Here is an 18,866-nt window from a genome sequence, read left to right as displayed (position 1 = left end):
TTCATGGATGAGGGATGAGGGGGGTCCCTCAGGGCTGTGCCTCAGCCCCGCGGGCTCCGCAGGGTCTGCGTCGATGGCACACAGCGGGGCCAGCGCTCCCGCTGCACGTCGGCAGGGACCGGAGCTGAGCGGGGCAGGTGACACCACGGAAGGACGGGGCCATCCTGAGGCACCTGGACAAGCTGGAGAAGTGGCACCACGAGAACATCAGGAGGTGCCACAAGGCCAGGTGGCAGAACCTGCCCCTGGGTCAGGACAATCCCAGAGTCCTGGAAACATCAAGGCTGGCAGAGACCTGCAGGACCATCCAGTCCCGGCCTCACCAGCACCACCACAATCACCCCCAATCCATGTCCCCAAGGGCCACTTCCAGACCCCTCTGGGACACTTCCAGAGACAGTGACTGCCCCACCTCCCTGGGACACTCATTCCAATGCCTGACCACTCCTGCAGGGAAAAAATTGTTTCTAATCTCTGAGGTCAACCTGCCCTGGTACAGGCCATTTCCTCCCATCCTTTCCCTCGGGCCACGGCAGAACACCCCTCCCCTCAGGGTCTGTCCTGGAGCCTGGCAGAGCCACTGCCTGGCAGCACTGACCCCGTGTCTCAGCTCCCACACTGTTCTCTCCATGGCCTTCCCAGCAAAGCTCACGTGCCCTCAGGGTGAAACACGTTTTCAGGCTGTGTCATGGAGTGTTCACTGAGAGCTACATCAAACTCAGCTGCAGCTTCAGCATCTTCCTCCCTCACAGCTGTTGCCCAAATCAAAACACCTGACACTGTCTACTCCAGAAGGAAGAATTTTATTGCTTCCATCAGCCAGGCTTCCCTGGGAATCACCAACAGGCTGTGCTAGACAGTATCTCTCATGATCTTGCTGAGTTTCTGGATCTTGGACCTTGTTGACATATCCACGAATTTCCTTCAGTTCCTGCCTCAGATCCAAGGGATCTCCGAGCTCCTAAAGCAAAGAAAGAGGGGGAGAGAGCGAAGGAAGCAGCCAGAGCTGCCTCCTGCGCCCCTGGATCCTCCCAGCTGGCAGGAGGATGCCCAGCAGGATGGCCTGGGTGCCTCCCAGCCTTGGGGTCCTCCCCCAGCCTCAGCAAGGTGGATCATCCTCCTCTGGCTCCCTTTCCCTTCCTTCAGGCACAAAGAGCCCCTCCCCGGCCCTGTCGATGATATTCAGGTGTAGAAAAGGAGCCAGCAGCTCCCCCGTGGGGTCCCAAAGCTGAGCTCCTCCCTCCCATCCCGCGGGAGAAGAGCTCCGTGTCCTGCGACAGGGGAAGGCTGTCCGGGAGAAAGAGAAGGCAGAGGGTCCTGCTGTGCAGCTGCCCAGAAACACTCCAGTTAAAGCTGCACACACAGCCCTGCTCTGTGTCAGGAGCACGGGCGGGGCTGGGCAGGAAAGGTTCTTGTCCCCCCCAGCAGAGGCTGGCACTGTGCCCCCCTTAGTTCCAAGCCTTTCTGAGTGCAAGGCAAGCAGTGCCAGAAGGAGAATGGGCAGGCCAAGTGTGACTTTCTTGTCCAGTGGTTCCCACTCCATGCTCTGGGCCAGGCAGATCCGTTGAGGAGGGAATGGCAGTTGCTGTGGCCAATGCCTGGCAAGCGGCGCCATTGGCAGGCTCTGCTTCTGTGGGTGAGAGGAGAGGTTTAGAGAGGTTGAGAGAGCTTGAGAGAGGAGAGGGCAGGGGCAGAGAGGGCAGGGGAGAGGAGGGGAGGGAAGGAGGATTGAGAGGGAAATGGAGAGGAGGGGAGGGGGGAGAGGAGAGGGAGAGGGTAAGCGGGTGAGAGGGAAGGGGAGGAGATGAGAGGGGAAGGGGGAGAGGGGAGAGGGGGGGATTGGAGGGTAGGGGAGGTGTGGGGGTGAGTGTGAGTGCATCCATTATGGAAAGCTCTATGGAGTGCACCCTTACTATGCAATATTTTATAATGTAATGTAATGTGATGTAATATAATATGATATAATATATTCTATATACTATACTACTATTATACTGAAATGTTCCTAATATGTGTATTCCTTAGTTCCTCTCTATGCCTATTTCATAGTATTATAAACAGAGTAACCTATTTTCCTAATCTCAATTAATTAATACACATGAAGTGTCTAAATGACTTAGTGGATTTGGGATAAAGGGAAGGGTGAAAGGGAAGAGAGAAAGGAAGAGATGACTTTACGAGGGAGAGAGAGGGAAAGGGAGAGGAAAAAGAGATGCCAAGTTCTTCTTCCAATGTCCCAGTTGCAGCAGTTCAATCTGGCAAGAAAGACAAAGGAAAAGTTCTAAAAGCCACCCAGCCTTGTGAGTGAGAACTGCCCTGAGACAGGCAGCAAAAGTGAGAAGTGATTGACTTGTTGGTTGGAAGGATGTCAGTGTTGGAAGAACAGCCCTGACTCGTGTGTCTGTCTGGCTCAGCTGTTCCCTTTGGGGTTCTGAAGGCCCAATCAAACTCCCACTCCATCCCTAGGGAGGGACGTGCCCCTGCAGGGCACTGGAGGATGTGCAGCCCCAGGAAATGCCTTTCCTGGAGGAACAAGGGCCTGAGGGCACACTCTGAGTTCCACCTTCTCCCATTGTTCTCAAAGAAGGCAGAAGGGGGTGAGCACCCTCAGACCGTGCTGGGCTGATTTCTCTGCAGGTTGTGCCAGGAGCAATCAGGGAGCTCTTGTTTTACATCTTCAGACCTGATCACAGCTCAGTATTGTCTGAGTCCAAAGCTGTAGTTAAACACTATTGCAGAGATGGGACTGCCACCAAATTCCACTGTTTTCTATTGAGGGGGAGCCCTTACAACTTGTGTTATTATAAATAAGTGCTTTTCTAACAACTCTGTGCATTTAGCAACCAAATTCAACCCTCTTACCCAGGGATATTTGATGCAGCTGCTTGTGTGTCCAAGGTGGAGCACAATCTTCTTTCTCCTGGGTAGGAGATGGCTCAGGACTCAGCCAACTCCAAGGCTGGGAGAAGCACAAGACACCTTCTCAAAGCAGGATGGAAATTCTGCTTTTTCATGTGGCAAACACACGATGCTGACATTGTTACTCCAGCATTTAACTCACTGCCTTGTCTGTAGCTTTGGCTGGAATCGTTGTCAGTTTGGGGGTTAATGGGCAATGCTCATCTAAAGGAGATTGACATCATTTTTACCTGGACTTTGGATCCTCTTCACCAGGCCTGATGCTGGTGGCACAATCCTGAGAGAAAGCTGGAATTGCAATTCCTGAGTGAGGGAAGGGAGAGAAACCCCCCCAGCAGAAAGAGCTTGACATCACCAGGGGTGACCAGGGGCCCAGGAGCAGGGGTGGGGATTCCCTGGAATGTGGCATTACCTGAACTGGGCTCAGGGCTCAGGCAGCAGGACCACTTCTCGGGCAAGTGCTCGATGCCCTCCGGGAGCTTCTGCCACTCAGACAGGCGTGAGCCACGTCTGGGCTGGGGTGTCCTGGGGGGGAAACAACATCAGGCCTGGCACAGGAAAGGCTCATTCCCACGACTGAGTGAAAAACAACAACAACAACAGGAGGTGGTTGGCACTCACTGCATCTCCTCAACTGGCAGAGCCAAGGGATCTTCCTCCTCCTTCTTCCTTTTCCTGTCATTCCAGGAATCACTGAGCTTCTCTTCCAGGGCTCCCCTGGTGAGTCTACAAGGAAATGATTTGAAAAGGCCACCTGAAATAATCCAATTCTAGCACAACAAGAACCTTTATAAACTCCAGTGACAGAATAAGTGTATGACCCACTCCAATCTCTCAGTTACCTCTTCCTGGGTGGAATGTGGTTGGTATGCACGGAATCTATTCCAGGAGGATTCCTCACAGAACAGAGGACAGAACAGACTCCAGACTTTATTGCCTGTATCTTGGAGAGCAAAGCAAGAAGATGTTCCACAATTAGTACCAAAGGTGTGTCTGACTGGAGCCACTCAAGCTCCACCTCAAGGTCAGTCCCACTCATTGAGTCATTATCAAGAAAGTGCTGGAAAAGCAGGATTCAGTAACTGCTAAGGATGCAAAGGGGAGGGTCTGGGATATTAGGAAAGGGTCAGTGGAACTCTGGCAACACGTGCAGGGGGCAGGAGGAACAGGGAGGAACAAGCAGGGGGTACACAAGGTAAAGGTATGGAAGGAGCTGGTTGCATGTAAATCAGGGCTGGGCAGTAACCATGAGCTTTCATTCTTCCTATTTAGAGCAGAAGGGTTTATCAAGTATTTCAGAGTGGGCAACACCATTAGATAGGAAATCTAAATTAAAAAATACCTGTATTCATCTCTGTAGTCAATAATCTTGTGAGTAGTGAGTTGGCTTTAGGAAGTTGCAGTGTCAATGCAGTTCATGGCGTGTCAGTCCAAATCCAGTGTCAGTCCAGGTGATGGGATGTCAGTCCTTGTTGAGTGTCAGTCCGGCTGAGTCATGTCCAGGGTGCTGGGCTTGCTGGGGGTCCCTTTCCATGGACAGGGTTCCCCCCTGAAGGTGGTTTTGCCCTTCTGTCCCAATTAGTTCTCTTCTTTCAGTCATTCCTGAAACAGGTCTGAGGTTTGGGGGTCTCTGGTGCTCTTGAGCCCCTCCAGTCCACGGCCACTTCTTGGCCCCGTTCCTGCCCTTGTGCTGTGCCGTCTTGTGCTGATCTCTGGGAAGTGCACCAGGGATGTTTGTCCTGGCAAATGCTGCCCGCCCTGCCATGTCTGGGGAGGGCCTGGCCCTGGGGCAGGGCCTAATCCTCGGGTTGTCCCTCCAGGCAGGAGCGGAAGAGCCTGCCCAGAGCCCGCAGTGCCCGTCTGAGGCGGGAGGGACGTTTCTTGGGGGCAGCCACATCCCCTCTGGGGGCAGCCACATCCCCTCTGGGGGCAGCCATATCCCCTCTGGGGACAGCCACATACCCTCTGGGGGCAGCCACATCCCCTCTGGGGGCAGCCATATCCCCTCTGGGGACAGCCACATCCCCTCTGGGGGCAGCCACATCCCTTCTGGGGACAGCCATATCCCCTCTGGGGGCAGCCACATCCCCTCTGGCGGCCTGGGGCTGCAGCTGGGGAGGAGAGGCCCAGCCTGGCACTCGTCTGCATGGTTGGTTCACATGGAGCTCAGCCCATGCCTGGCGAGGGGCGGGCACTGACAGCCTTTCGTCTCTCTCTTCTGCTTGGGGCAGCTCCAGGACACTCAGTTCTTCCCACTCGTCGTCCTCCTGCCGAAAGGGCTTGACCTCAATGGTGTGGACAGTCACATGTTGTTGCCAGTCCTGCAGTTCCAGCTCTCTGTCGCTGTCATCTTCCCACCGGGATGGCACTGAGCCTCTGTGTTCTTCCCAGTCGGAAAACTCTTGTCCCATGGAGCTGTCCTCATGGGAAAACTCTTTGCCAGGGGAGTCCTCCCAGCTGGACAGCAGGTCCTGGTAGCTACTGAAATGTCCAGGGGACTCCTCCTCCTCCTGGCTGAAGGATTCAGAGCTGGACCGTACCTGTGGGCTGCGACCTCCTTTTCCTTCTGACTGCTCTTCCTGTTTGGAGTGCTCCTTGTCGCTCAGTCCTTGGGAGCCACTCACTTCTCTCTGGGTCAGCTCTTCCTTGATGTTTCCTTCACACTCATCCTGCCGCCGAAAGGGCTTGACCTCAATGGTGTGGACGGTCACGTGTTGTTGCCAGTACTGCAGTGCCAGCTCTCTGTCCCTCTCATCTTCCCACCGGCATAGCACTGAGCCTCCGTGTTCTTCCCAGCTGGAGCTACTTCCTTCTCCTTGGGACAGCTCTTGCTTGATGTTTTCCTCCCAGTCAGACACTTCCTGGTAGCTCTTCCCTTCTCCTTGGGGCTCCTCTTCCTCAGTGTATTCTTCCCAGTCAGACAGTTTTTGGTCGGCCTTGCCTTGCCCAGGGAACAGCTCCTGCTCAGGGAGGTCTTCCCCTTGGGACACTTGTTGGCATGTGTTATTTTCTTGGGACAGCTCCTGGTCTTCCTCATCTTCCCACTGGGAAGCCTCTTGGTCAACGTGGTATGTCCAGTGTATCCCTTCCCCAGCCGGGGCCCCCTCCTGGGTCTCTTGCAGTGCCTGGACTGATTCCCCCTCTGCCTCCTTGTCTTCTTCCTGCTCACTGAGGATCTGGGTTCGCAGCTCAGGAGCCGAGGGGCTGGAGGGGGAGCAGAGGCTCTGTGGGGCAGGGACTGGGCTCTCTGGGGCAGGAACTGGGCTCTCTTCCCTTTCTTCTGAAACTGTTGTTACCACCTCTGCAGCCCTGCTCTGCTCCAGGTGTCCCTGTGCCTGCAGCTGCTGGATGGATCTCCTGAGCTCAAGCTCAGCCTGGCTCAGGATCTCAGTGCTGATGAGCCCAGCAAAGTCCAGCAGGGCCTGGCTGCCCTCTGAGGGTCGCTGTGGGGCAGAGACTGGGCTATTCTCCCCAACTACTAGAACTGTTGTTACCATCTCTGCAGCCCTGCTCTGCTCCAGCTCTCTCTGTGCCGGAAGCTGCTGGATGGATCTCCTGAGCTCACGCTCAGCCTGGCTCAGGATCTCAGTCCTGATGCGATCAGCAAAGTCCAGCAGGGCGTGGCTCCTCTCTGAGGGGCCCTGTGGGGCAGGAACTGGGCTCTCTTCCCTTTCTACTGGAACTGTTGTTACCACCTCTGCAGCCATGGTTTGCTCCAGGTGTCCCTGTGCCTGCAGCTGCTGGACGGATCTCCGGAGCTCAAGCTCAGCCTGGCTCAGGATCTCAGTGCTGATGAGCTCAGCGAAGTCCAGCAGGGCCTGGCTGCCCTCTGAGCGGCCCTGTGGGGCAGGAACTGGGCCCTGTGGGGCAGGGACTGGGCTCTGTGGGGCAAGGACTGGGCTCTCTTCCCTTTCTGATGGAACTGTTCTCACCATCTCTGCAACCCTGCTCTGCTCCACATCTCTCTCTTCCTCCAGCTCCTGGCTCAGTCTCTGCACCTCAAACAGAGCATTGCCCAGCATCTCACTGAAGATCTGACGCTCTGCCTCCATCAGGGCCGGGATGCCATCTGAGATACTCTCCAGAGTATTGACTGGGGTCTGTGGCAATTCTGGGCTAACTGTTCTCACTGACTCTGCAGTCAGGCTTTCTTCCAGCTCTCTCTCTTCCTCCTCCTGCTGGCTGGATCCCTGGAGCTCAAGCTCAGCCTGGCTCAGGATCTCACTGGACATGTCCTGGTTTGCGTCCAGCAGGGCCTGGCTGCCCTCTGAGGGGCTCTGTGGGACAGGGACCGGTGTAGTGTCCGTGGGACTCAGCGGTGCAGGAGCTGAGCTGGGCAGCTCAGGGGCTGCCTCTCCTGCCACCTCTGTGCCCACACTGCTGGGAGAGCTGGACCCCTCCTGGGGAACAGTGTGGGCGTCCTCCTCGTTCACTGGGCCCAAGGCATTGTCACAGACATTGCAGGTGACATCCTCTTTCCTCTGGGACAGCTCTGGGCCCATCTCACCTTCCCCTTGGGACAGCTCCTGGACACTGTAGTCTGTCCCTTGGCACGGCTCTGGGTTTGTCTCGCCTTCCCCTCGGGACAGCTCTTCCTCCATGCAAGACTTCCAGTCTTTCCCCTCCCCAGCCAAGGCCCCCTCCTCAGTCTCTTGCACTGCCAGCAGTGACTCCCCCTCTGTCTCCTCCTGCTGCCCACTGAGGGCTTGGCCTTGCACCTCAGGAGTCGAGGGGCTGGAGGGGGAGCAGGGGCTCTGTGGGGCAGGAACTGGGCTCTCTTCCCTTTCTGATGGAACTGTTCCCACCATCTCTGCAGCCCTGCTCTGCTCCAGCTCTCTCTGTTCCTCCAGCTCCTGGCTCAGTCTCTGCACCTCAAGCAGAGCATTGCTCTGTGGGGCAGGGACATCGCTCTCTGTCCCTGCTGATGGCTCCTGCTCTCCAAAGGCTGGAGAACCTTCTGCCTTTTCCTCCTCAGCACTGAGAGGCCCCTGGGGCTCCTTCTCCTCCTCAGCAGCTCTGGCTGGGGCAGCAGCTGCTGGCTCAGTGTCCGTGGGACTCAGCGGGGCAGGAGCTGAGCTGGGCAGCTCAGGGGCTGCCTCTCCTGCCACCTCTGTGCCCACACTGCTGGGAGAGCTGGGCCCCTCCTGGGGACAAGTCTGGGAGTCCCCAGCATTCCCAGGGTGTAAAGCTTTGTCCCAGGTGGTACAACCAACATCAGCTCCCCATCGGGACAGCTTTTTCTCCCTCACATCTCTCTCCCTTTGGGGCAGCTTCTGGGCACTGTAGTTTTGGATTGGGTCTTGGTCTCTTACATCTCTGCTCTGGGACAGCTCCTTTCCTCTTACATCTTCTTCCCATGAGGGGAGTTCCCTGGGTCTCTGAACTCTCCTCAAGGTCAGCTCTGTCCCTCTCACATCTTCCTCCAATGAGGAAAGATCCCTGGGTCTCTGAACTCTCCTCAGGATCTGGTCTTGGCCTCTCAGTTCTTCTCCCCATTCGGACAGCCATTGAGGTGGCTTTTTTTCTTCCAAATGGGACAGCTCTTGGACTGTCACACTTGCTTCCCATTGGGTCACCTCTGTGTACCTCACACCACCTTCTTCCCATTGGTGCAGCTCCTGGACTGTCACCTTTTCTTCCCGTTGGTGCAGCTCTGGTTGTCTCCTGTCATGCCACTGGGAGAGTTCCCGGACTGTCACCTTTTCTTCCCTCTGGTAGAGCTCTCGCTGTCTCCTGGCTCTCCGCTGGGAACGTTCTCGGACTGTCACTTCTTCTTCCCATTGGTAGAGCTCTTGGAGTGTCACATCTTGGCTTCTGGTGACATCGCCAGACCGGGAGAGCTCTTGATCCTTGTCGTCATTCCAGTCTTTGTCCATGTCAAGAAAGGTCCCCTCCTCAGTCAGGGACAGTGGCAGGTCTGACTCGCCCACTGCCCCCTCCCACTGCCCGCTGAGTGCCTGGTCTTCCATCCAGCTGGGCAAGGGGCTGGGGGACTTGGATTTGGGGTTCCTCTTCTGCTTCTCCATCTGCGTTGTCCTCTGCTCTAGCAGGATCCAGGGAGCTGCTTCACGCTGGCCGAGCTGCTCTCCTGGCTGGGGCACCCCCGGGCTCTGCGCTCCTTAAATAGCCCTGGGCAGGGCGGGGCTCTGGGCATCACCGTGGCCCGTGTCACAAAGGGCCCTGGAAGGCACCTGGGATGTCACAAAGGGCCACCATTTAAGCCTCCATTCTCTCTGTCTATCTCCCTTCGGGAGATCTTGCTCCCAGCACCTCCCTGCAGGACTGTGGCACACACAATTACTCCAAAACAAATAAAAGTTACATCAAAAAATAATAAATCATTATAAAATAAAAAATTATTTAAAACTAAAATACAAGAAACTAAATATTATAATAATGATAGTATGTACTCCAATATATAATATTGATAGAAATCTATACCATATATGACAACTACTTATAATATTTAAATATTCCACACGACACCCCGACCTGCGCAGGGCAGAGCCCAGAGGGTTTGGCCGGATGGCCGTGCCGGGGAGGTGTGGGCAGGGGCTTCATGGATGAGGGATGAGGGGGGTCCCTCAGGGCTGTGCCTCAGCCCCGCGGGCTCCGCAGGGTCTGCGTCGATGGCACACAGCGGGGCCAGCGCTCCCGCTGCACGTCGGCAGGGACCGGAGCTGAGCGGGGCAGGTGACACCACGGAAGGACGGGGCCATCCTGAGGCACCTGGACAAGCTGGAGAAGTGGCACCACGAGAACATCAGGAGGTGCCACAAGGCCAGGTGGCAGAACCTGCCCCTGGGTCAGGACAATCCCAGAGTCCTGGAAACATCAAGGCTGGCAGAGACCTGCAGGACCATCCAGTCCTGGCCTCACCAGCACCACCACAATCACCCCCAATCCATGTCCCCAAGGGCCACTTCCAGACCCCTCTGGGACACTTCCAGAGACAGTGACTGCCCCACCTCCCTGGGACACTCATTCCAATGCCTGACCACTCCTGCAGGGAAAAAATTGTTTCTAATCTCTGAGGTCAACCTGCCCTGGTACAGGCCATTTCCTCCCATCCTTTCCCTCGGGCCACGGCAGAACACCCCTCCCCTCAGGGTCTGTCCTGGAGCCTGGCAGAGCCACTGCCTGGCAGCACTGACCCCGTGTCTCAGCTCCCACACTGTTCTCTCCATGGCCTTCCCAGCAAAGCTCACGTGCCCTCAGGGTGAAACACGTTTTCAGGCTGTGTCATGGAGTGTTCACTGAGAGCTACATCAAACTCAGCTGCAGCTTCAGCATCTTCCTCCCTCACAGCTGTTGCCCAAATCAAAACACCTGACACTGTCTACTCCAGAAGGAAGAATTTTATTGCTTCCATCAGCCAGGCTTCCCTGGGAATCACCAACAGGCTGTGCTAGACAGTATCTCTCATGATCTTGCTGAGTTTCTGGATCTTGGACCTTGTTGACATATCCACGAATTTCCTTCAGTTCCTGCCTCAGATCCAAGGGATCTCCGAGCTCCTAAAGCAAAGAAAGAGGGGGAGAGAGCGAAGGAAGCAGCCAGAGCTGCCTCCTGCGCCCCTGGATCCTCCCAGCTGGCAGGAGGATGCCCAGCAGGATGGCCTGGGTGCCTCCCAGCCTTGGGGTCCTCCCCCAGCCTCAGCAAGGTGGATCATCCTCCTCTGGCTCCCTTTCCCTTCCTTCAGGCACAAAGAGCCCCTCCCCGGCCCTGTCGATGATATTCAGGTGTAGAAAAGGAGCCAGCAGCTCCCCCGTGGGGTCCCAAAGCTGAGCTCCTCCCTCCCATCCCGCGGGAGAAGAGCTCCGTGTCCTGCGACAGGGGAAGGCTGTCCGGGAGAAAGAGAAGGCAGAGGGTCCTGCTGTGCAGCTGCCCAGAAACACTCCAGTTAAAGCTGCACACACAGCCCTGCTCTGTGTCAGGAGCACGGGCGGGGCTGGGCAGGAAAGGTTCTTGTCCCCCCCAGCAGAGGCTGGCACTGTGCCCCCCTTAGTTCCAAGCCTTTCTGAGTGCAAGGCAAGCAGTGCCAGAAAGAGAATGGGCAGGCCAAGTGTGACTTTCTTGTCCAGTGGTTCCCACTCCATGCTCTGGGCCAGGCAGATCCGTTGAGGAGGGAATGGCAGTTGCTGTAGCCAATGCCTGGCAAGCGGCGCCATTGGCAGGCTCTGCTTCTGTGGGTGAGAGGAGAGGTTTAGAGAGGTTGAGAGAGCTTGAGAGAGGAGAGGGCAGGGGCAGAGAGGGCAGGGGAGAGGAGGGGAGGGAAGGAGGATTGAGAGGGAAATGGAGAGGAGGGGAGGGGGGAGAGGAGAGGGAGAGGGTAAGCGGGTGAGAGGGAAGGGGAGGAGATGAGAGGGGAAGGGGGAGAGGGGAAAGGGGGGGATTGGAGGGTAGGGGAGGTGTGGGGGTGAGTGTGAGTGCATCCATTATGGAAAGCTCTATGGAGTGCACCCTTACTATGCAATATTTTATAATGTAATGTAATGTGATGTAATATAATATGATATAATATATTCTATATACTATACTACTATTATACTGAAATGTTCCTAATATGTGTATTCCTTAGTTCCTCTCTATGCCTATTTCATAGTATTATAAACAGAGTAACCTATTTTCCTAATCTCAATTAATTAATACACATGAAGTGTCTAAATGACTTAGTGGATTTGGGATAAAGGGAAGGGTGAAAGGGAAGAGAGAAAGGAAGAGATGACTTTACGAGGGAGAGAGAGGGAAAGGGAGAGGAAAAAGAGATGCCAAGTTCTTCTTCCAATGTCCCAGTTGCAGCAGTTCAATCTGGCAAGAAAGACAAAGGAAAAGTTCTAAAAGCCACCCAGCCTTGTGAGTGAGAACTGCCCTGAGACAGGCAGCAAAAGTGAGAAGTGATTGACTTGTTGGTTGGAAGGATGTCAGTGTTGGAAGAACAGCCCTGACTCGTGTGTCTGTCTGGCTCAGCTGTTCCCTTTGGGGTTCTGAAGGCCCAATCAAACTCCCACTCCATCCCTAGGGAGGGACGTGCCCCTGCAGGGCACTGGAGGATGTGCAGCCCCAGGAAATGCCTTTCCTGGAGGAACAAGGGCCTGAGGGCACACTCTGAGTTCCACCTTCTCCCATTGTTCTCAAAGAAGGCAGAAGGGGGTGAGCACCCTCAGACCGTGCTGGGCTGATTTCTCTGCAGGTTGTGCCAGGAGCAATCAGGGAGCTCTTGTTTTACATCTTCAGACCTGATCACAGCTCAGTATTGTCTGAGTCCAAAGCTGTAGTTAAACACTATTGCAGAGATGGGACTGCCACCAAATTCCACTGTTTTCTATTGAGGGGGAGCCCTTACAACTTGTGTTATTATAAATAAGTGCTTTTCTAACAACTCTGTGCATTTAGCAACCAAATTCAACCCTCTTACCCAGGGATATTTGATGCAGCTGCTTGTGTGTCCAAGGTGGAGCACAATCTTCTTTCTCCTGGGTAGGAGATGGCTCAGGACTCAGCCAACTCCAAGGCTGGGAGAAGCACAAGACACCTTCTCAAAGCAGGATGGAAATTCTGCTTTTTCATGTGGCAAACACACGATGCTGACATTGTTACTCCAGCATTTAACTCACTGCCTTGTCTGTAGCTTTGGCTGGAATCGTTGTCAGTTTGGGGGTTAATGGGCAATGCTCATCTAAAGGAGATTGACATCATTTTTACCTGGACTTTGGATCCTCTTCACCAGGCCTGATGCTGGTGGCACAATCCTGAGAGAAAGCTGGAATTGCAATTCCTGAGTGAGGGAAGGGAGAGAAACCCCCCCAGCAGAAAGAGCTTGACATCACCAGGGGTGACCAGGGGCCCAGGAGCAGGGGTGGGGATTCCCTGGAATGTGGCATTACCTGAACTGGGCTCAGGGCTCAGGCAGCAGGACCACTTCTCGGGCAAGTGCTCGATGCCCTCCGGGAGCTTCTGCCACTCAGACAGGCGTGAGCCACGTCTGGGCTGGGGTGTCCTGGGGGGGAAACAACATCAGGCCTGGCACAGGAAAGGCTCATTCCCACGACTGAGTGAAAAACAACAACAACAACAGGAGGTGGTTGGCACTCACTGCATCTCCTCAACTGGCAGAGCCAAGGGATCTTCCTCCTCCTTCTTCCTTTTCCTGTCATTCCAGGAATCACTGAGCTTCTCTTCCAGGGCTCCCCTGGTGAGTCTACAAGGAAATGATTTGAAAAGGCCACCTGAAATAATCCAATTCTAGCACAACAAGAACCTTTATAAACTCCAGTGACAGAATAAGTGTATGACCCACTCCAATCTCTCAGTTACCTCTTCCTGGGTGGAATGTGGTTGGTATGCACGGAATCTATTCCAGGAGGATTCCTCACAGAACAGAGGACAGAACAGACTCCAGACTTTATTGCCTGTATCTTGGAGAGCAAAGCAAGAAGATGTTCCACAATTAGTACCAAAGGTGTGTCTGACTGGAGCCACTCAAGCTCCACCTCAAGGTCAGTCCCACTCATTGAGTCATTATCAAGAAAGTGCTGGAAAAGCAGGATTCAGTAACTGCTAAGGATGCAAAGGGGAGGGTCTGGGATATTAGGAAAGGGTCAGTGGAACTCTGGCAACACGTGCAGGGGGCAGGAGGAACAGGGAGGAACAAGCAGGGGGTACACAAGGTAAAGGTATGGAAGGAGCTGGTTGCATGTAAATCAGGGCTGGGCAGTAACCATGAGCTTTCATTCTTCCTATTTAGAGCAGAAGGGTTTATCAAGTATTTCAGAGTGGGCAACACCATTAGATAGGAAATCTAAATTAAAAAATACCTGTATTCATCTCTGTAGTCAATAATCTTGTGAGTAGTGAGTTGGCTTTAGGAAGTTGCAGTGTCAATGCAGTTCATGGCGTGTCAGTCCAAATCCAGTGTCAGTCCAGGTGATGGGATGTCAGTCCTTGTTGAGTGTCAGTCCGGCTGAGTCATGTCCAGGGTGCTGGGCTTGCTGGGGGTCCCTTTCCATGGACAGGGTTCCCCCCTGAAGGTGGTTTTGCCCTTCTGTCCCAATTAGTTCTCTTCTTTCAGTCATTCCTGAAACAGGTCTGAGGTTTGGGGGTCTCTGGTGCTCTTGAGCCCCTCCAGTCCACGGCCACTTCTTGGCCCCGTTCCTGCCCTTGTGCTGTGCCGTCTTGTGCTGATCTCTGGGAAGTGCACCAGGGATGTTTGTCCTGGCAAATGCTGCCCGCCCTGCCATGTCTGGGGAGGGCCTGGCCCTGGGGCAGGGCCTAATCCTCGGGTTGTCCCTCCAGGCAGGAGCGGAAGAGCCTGCCCAGAGCCCGCAGTGCCCGTCTGAGGCGGGAGGGACGTTTCTTGGGGGCAGCCACATCCCCTCTGGGGGCAGCCACATCCCCTCTGGGGGCAGCCACATCCCCTCTGGGGACAGCCACATACCCTCTGGGGGCAGCCACATCCCCTCTGGGGGCAGCCATATCCCCTCTGGGGACAGCCACATCCCCTCTGGGGGCAGCCACATCCCTTCTGGGGACAGCCATATCCCCTCTGGGGGCAGCCACATCCCCTCTGGCGGCCTGGGGCTGCAGCTGGGGAGGAGAGGCCCAGCCTGGCACTCGTCTGCATGGTTGGTTCACACGGAGCTCAGCCCATGCCTGGCGAGGGGCGGGCACTGACAGCCTTTCGTCTCTCTCTTCTGCTTGGGGCAGCTCCAGGACACTCAGTTCTTCCCACTCGTCGTCCTCCTGCCGAAAGGGCTTGACCTCAATGGTGTGGACAGTCACATGTTGTTGCCAGTCCTGCAGTTCCAGCTCTCTGTCGCTGTCATCTTCCCACCGGGATGGCACTGAGCCTCTGTGTTCTTCCCAGTCGGAAAACTCTTGTCCCATGGAGCTGTCCTCATGGGAAAACTCTTTGCCAGGGGAGTCCTCCCAGCTGGACAGCAGGTCCTGGTAGCTACTGAAATGTCCAGGGGACTCCTCCTCCTCCTGGCTGAAGGATTCAGAGCTGGACCGTACCTGTGGGCTGCGACCTCCTTTTCCTTCTGACTGCTCTTCCTGTTTGGAGTGCTCCTTGTCGCTCAGTCCTTGGGAGCCACTCACTTCTCTCTGGGTCAGCTCTTCCTTGATGTTTCCTTCACACTCATCCTGCCGCCGAAAGGGCTTGACCTCAATGGTGTGGACGGTCACGTGTTGTTGCCAGTACTGCAGTGCCAGCTCTCTGTCCCTCTCATCTTCCCACCGGCATAGCACTGAGCCTCCGTGTTCTTCCCAGCTGGAGCTACTTCCTTCTCCTTGGGACAGCTCTTGCTTGATGTTTTCCTCCCAGTCAGACACTTCCTGGTAGCTCTTCCCTTCTCCTTGGGGCTCCTCTTCCTCAGTGTATTCTTCCCAGTCAGACAGTTTTTGGTCGGCCTTGCCTTGCCCAGGGAACAGCTCCTGCTCAGGGAGGTCTTCCCCTTGGGACACTTGTTGGCATGTGTTATTTTCTTGGGACAGCTCCTGGTCTTCCTCATCTTCCCACTGGGAAGCCTCTTGGTCAACGTGGTATGTCCAGTGTATCCCTTCCCCAGCCGGGGCCCCCTCCTGGGTCTCTTGCAGTGCCTGGACTGATTCCCCCTCTGCCTCCTTGTCTTCTTCCTGCTCACTGAGGATCTGGGTTCGCAGCTCAGGAGCCGAGGGGCTGGAGGGGGAGCAGAGGCTCTGTGGGGCAGGGACTGGGCTCTCTGGGGCAGGAACTGGGCTCTCTTCCCTTTCTTCTGAAACTGTTGTTACCACCTCTGCAGCCCTGCTCTGCTCCAGGTGTCCCTGTGCCTGCAGCTGCTGGATGGATCTCCTGAGCTCAAGCTCAGCCTGGCTCAGGATCTCAGTGCTGATGAGCCCAGCAAAGTCCAGCAGGGCCTGGCTGCCCTCTGAGGGTCGCTGTGGGGCAGAGACTGGGCTATTCTCCCCAACTACTGGAACTGTTGTTACCATCTCTGCAGCCCTGCTCTGCTCCAGCTCTCTCTGTGCCGGAAGCTGCTGGATGGATCTCCTGAGCTCACGCTCAGCCTGGCTCAGGATCTCAGTCCTGATGCGATCAGCAAAGTCCAGCAGGGCCTGGCTCCTCTCTGAGGGGCCCTGTGGGGCAGGAACTGGGCTCTCTTCCCTTTCTACTGGAACTGTTGTTACCACCTCTGCAGCCATGGTTTGCTCCAGGTGTCCCTGTGCCTGCAGCTGCTGGACGGATCTCCGGAGCTCAAGCTCAGCCTGGCTCAGGATCTCAGTGCTGATGAGCTCAGCGAAGTCCAGCAGGGCCTGGCTGCCCTCTGAGGGGCCCTGTGGGGCAGGAACTGGGCCCTGTGGGGCAGGGACTGGGCTCTGTGGGGCAAGGACTGGGCTCTCTTCCCTTTCTGATGGAACTGTTCTCACCATCTCTGCAACCCTGCTCTGCTCCACATCTCTCTCTTCCTCCAGCTCCTGGCTCACTCTCTGCACCTCAAGCAGAGCATTGCCCAGCATCTCACTGAAGATCTGACGCTCTGCCTCCATCAGGGCCGGGATGCCATCTGAGATACTCTCCAGAGTATTGACTGGGGTCTGTGGCAATTCTGGGCTAACTGTTCTCACTGACTCTGCAGTCAGGCTTTCTTCCAGCTCTCTCTCTTCCTCCTCCTGCTGGCTGGATCCCTGGAGCTCAAGCTCAGCCTGGCTCAGGATCTCACTGGACATGTCCTGGTTTGCGTCCAGCAGGGCCTGGCTGCCCTCTGAGGGGCTCTGTGGGACAGGGACCGGTGTAGTGTCCGTGGGACTCAGCGGTGCAGGAGCTGAGCTGGGCAGCTCAGGGGCTGCCTCCCCTGCCACCTCTGTGCCCACACTGCTGGGAGAGCTGGACCCCTCCTGGGGAACAGTGTGGGCGTCCTCCTCGTTCACTGGGCCCAAGGCATTGTCACAGACATTGCAGGTGACATCCTCTTTCCTCTGGGACAGCTCTGGGCCCATCTCACCTTCCCCTTGGGACAGCTCCTGGACACTGTAGTCTGTCCCTTGGCACGGCTCTGGGTTTGTCTCGCCTTCCCCTCGGGACAGCTCTTCCTCCATGCAAGACTTCCAGTCTTTCCCCTCCCCAGCCAAGGCCCCCTCCTCAGTCTCTTGCACTGCCAGCAGTGACTCCCCCTCTGTCTCCTCCTGCTGCCCACTGAGGGCTTGGCCTTGCACCTCAGGAGTCGAGGGGCTGGAGGGGGAGCAGGGGCTCTGTGGGGCAGGAACTGGGCTCTCTTCCCTTTCTGATGGAACTGTTCCCACCATCTCTGCAGCCCTGCTCTGCTCCAGCTCTCTCTGTTCCTCCAGCTCCTGGCTCAGTCTCTGCACCTCAAGCAGAGCATTGCTCTGTGGGGCAGGGACATCGCTCTCTGTCCCTGCTGATGGCTCCTGCTCTCCAAAGGCTGGAGAACCTTCTGCCTTTTCCTCCTCAGCACTGAGAGGCCCCTGGGGCTCCTTCTCCTCCTCAGCAGCTCTGGCTGGGGCAGCAGCTGCTGGCTCAGTGTCCGTGGGACTCAGCGGGGCAGGAGCTGAGCTGGGCAGCTCAGGGGCTGCCTCTCCTGCCACCTCTGTGCCCACACTGCTGGGAGAGCTGGGCCCCTCCTGGGGACAAGTCTGGGAGTCCCCAGCATTCCCAGGGTGTAAAGCTTTGTCCCAGGTGGTGCAACCAACATCAGCTCCCCATTGGGACAGCTTTTTCTCCCTCACATCTCTCTCCCTTTGGGGCAGCTTCTGGGCACTGTAGTTTTGGATTGGGTCTTGGTCTCTTACATCTCTGCTCTGGGACACCTCCTTTCCTCTTACATCTTCTTCCCATGAGGGGAGTTCCCTGGGTCTCTGAACTCTCCTCAAGGTCAGCTCTGTCCCTCTCACATCTTCCTCCAATGAGGAAAGATCCCTGGGTCTCTGAACTCTCCTCAGGATCTGGTCTTGGCCTCTCAGTTCTTCTCCCCATTCGGACAGCCATTGAGGTGGCTTTTTTTCTTCCAAATGGGACAGCTCTTGGACTGTCACACTTGCTTCCCATTGGGTCACCTCTGTGTACCTCACACCACCTTCTTCCCATTGGTGCAGCTCCTGGACTGTCACCTTTTCTTCCCGTTGGTGCAGCTCTGGTTGTCTCCTGTCATGCCACTGGGAGAGTTCCCGGACTGTCACCTTTTCTTCCCTCTGGTAGAGCTCTCGCTGTCTCCTGGCTCTCCGCTGGGAACGTTCTCGGACTGTCACTTCTTCTTCCCATTGGTAGAGCTCTTGGAGTGTCACATCTTGGCTTCTGGTGACATCGCCAGACCGGGAGAGCTCTTGATCCTTGTCGTCATTCCAGTCTTTGTCCATGTCAAGAAAGGTCCCCTCCTCAGTCAGGGACAGTGGCAGGTCTGACTCGCCCACTGCCCCCTCCCACTGCCCGCTGAGTGCCTGGTCTTCCATCCAGCTGGGCAAGGGGCTGGGGGACTTGGATTTGGGGTTCCTCTTCTGCTTCTCCATCTGCGTTGTCCTCTGCTCTAGCAGGATCCAGGGAGCTGCTTCACGCTGGCCGAGCTGCTCTCCTGGCTGGGGCACCCCCGGGCTCTGCGCTCCTTAAATAGCCCTGGGCAGGGCGGGGCTCTGGGCATCACCGTGGCCCGTGTCACAAAGGGCCCTGGAAGGCACCTGGGATGTCACAAAGGGCCACCATTTAAGCCTCCATTCTCTCTGTCTATCTCCCTTCGGGAGATCTTGCTCCCAGCACCTCCCTGCAGGACTGTGGCACACACAATTACTCCAAAACAAATAAAAGTTACATCAAAAAATAATAAATCATTATAAAATAAAAAATTATTTAAAACTAAAATACAAGAAACTAAATATTATAATAATGATAGTATGTACTCCAATATATAATATTGATAGAAATCTATACCATATATGACAACTACTTATAATATTTAAAT

The 18,866-nt window shown here is 55.6% G+C and overlaps 2 protein-coding genes across 2 annotated transcripts; both read right to left on the bottom strand.

Annotated features, from left to right (window-relative positions):
• Window positions 1-41: 41 nt before the first annotated feature.
• LOC139678239 (trichohyalin-like) lies at window positions 42-8,945 on the bottom strand. The gene is made up of 5 exons (XM_071568936.1): window positions 6,852-8,945; window positions 6,414-6,758; window positions 5,097-6,143; window positions 845-961; window positions 42-182 (listed from the first exon to the last, which is right to left on the bottom strand). Exons 1-5 carry the CDS (start codon window positions 8,943-8,945, stop codon window positions 42-44), a joined length of 3,744 nt encoding a protein of 1,247 aa, XP_071425037.1.
• A 571-nt stretch (window positions 8,946-9,516) lies between these two features.
• On the bottom strand, window positions 9,517-18,420 carry LOC139678232 (trichohyalin-like). Its single transcript, XM_071568923.1, has 5 exons — window positions 16,327-18,420; window positions 15,889-16,233; window positions 14,572-15,618; window positions 10,320-10,436; window positions 9,517-9,657 (listed from the first exon to the last, which is right to left on the bottom strand). Exons 1-5 carry the CDS (start codon window positions 18,418-18,420, stop codon window positions 9,517-9,519), a joined length of 3,744 nt encoding a protein of 1,247 aa, XP_071425024.1.
• Window positions 18,421-18,866: the final 446 nt, after the last annotated feature.

The sequence above is a fragment of the Pithys albifrons genome, chromosome 1 (assembly GCF_047495875.1).
Source record: "Pithys albifrons albifrons isolate INPA30051 chromosome 1, PitAlb_v1, whole genome shotgun sequence".
NCBI classification, from domain to species: Eukaryota; Metazoa; Chordata; class Aves; order Passeriformes; family Thamnophilidae; genus Pithys; species Pithys albifrons.
Note: the sequence above shows the minus strand (reverse complement) of the source record. Positions and strands in the feature narration are given on the sequence as shown.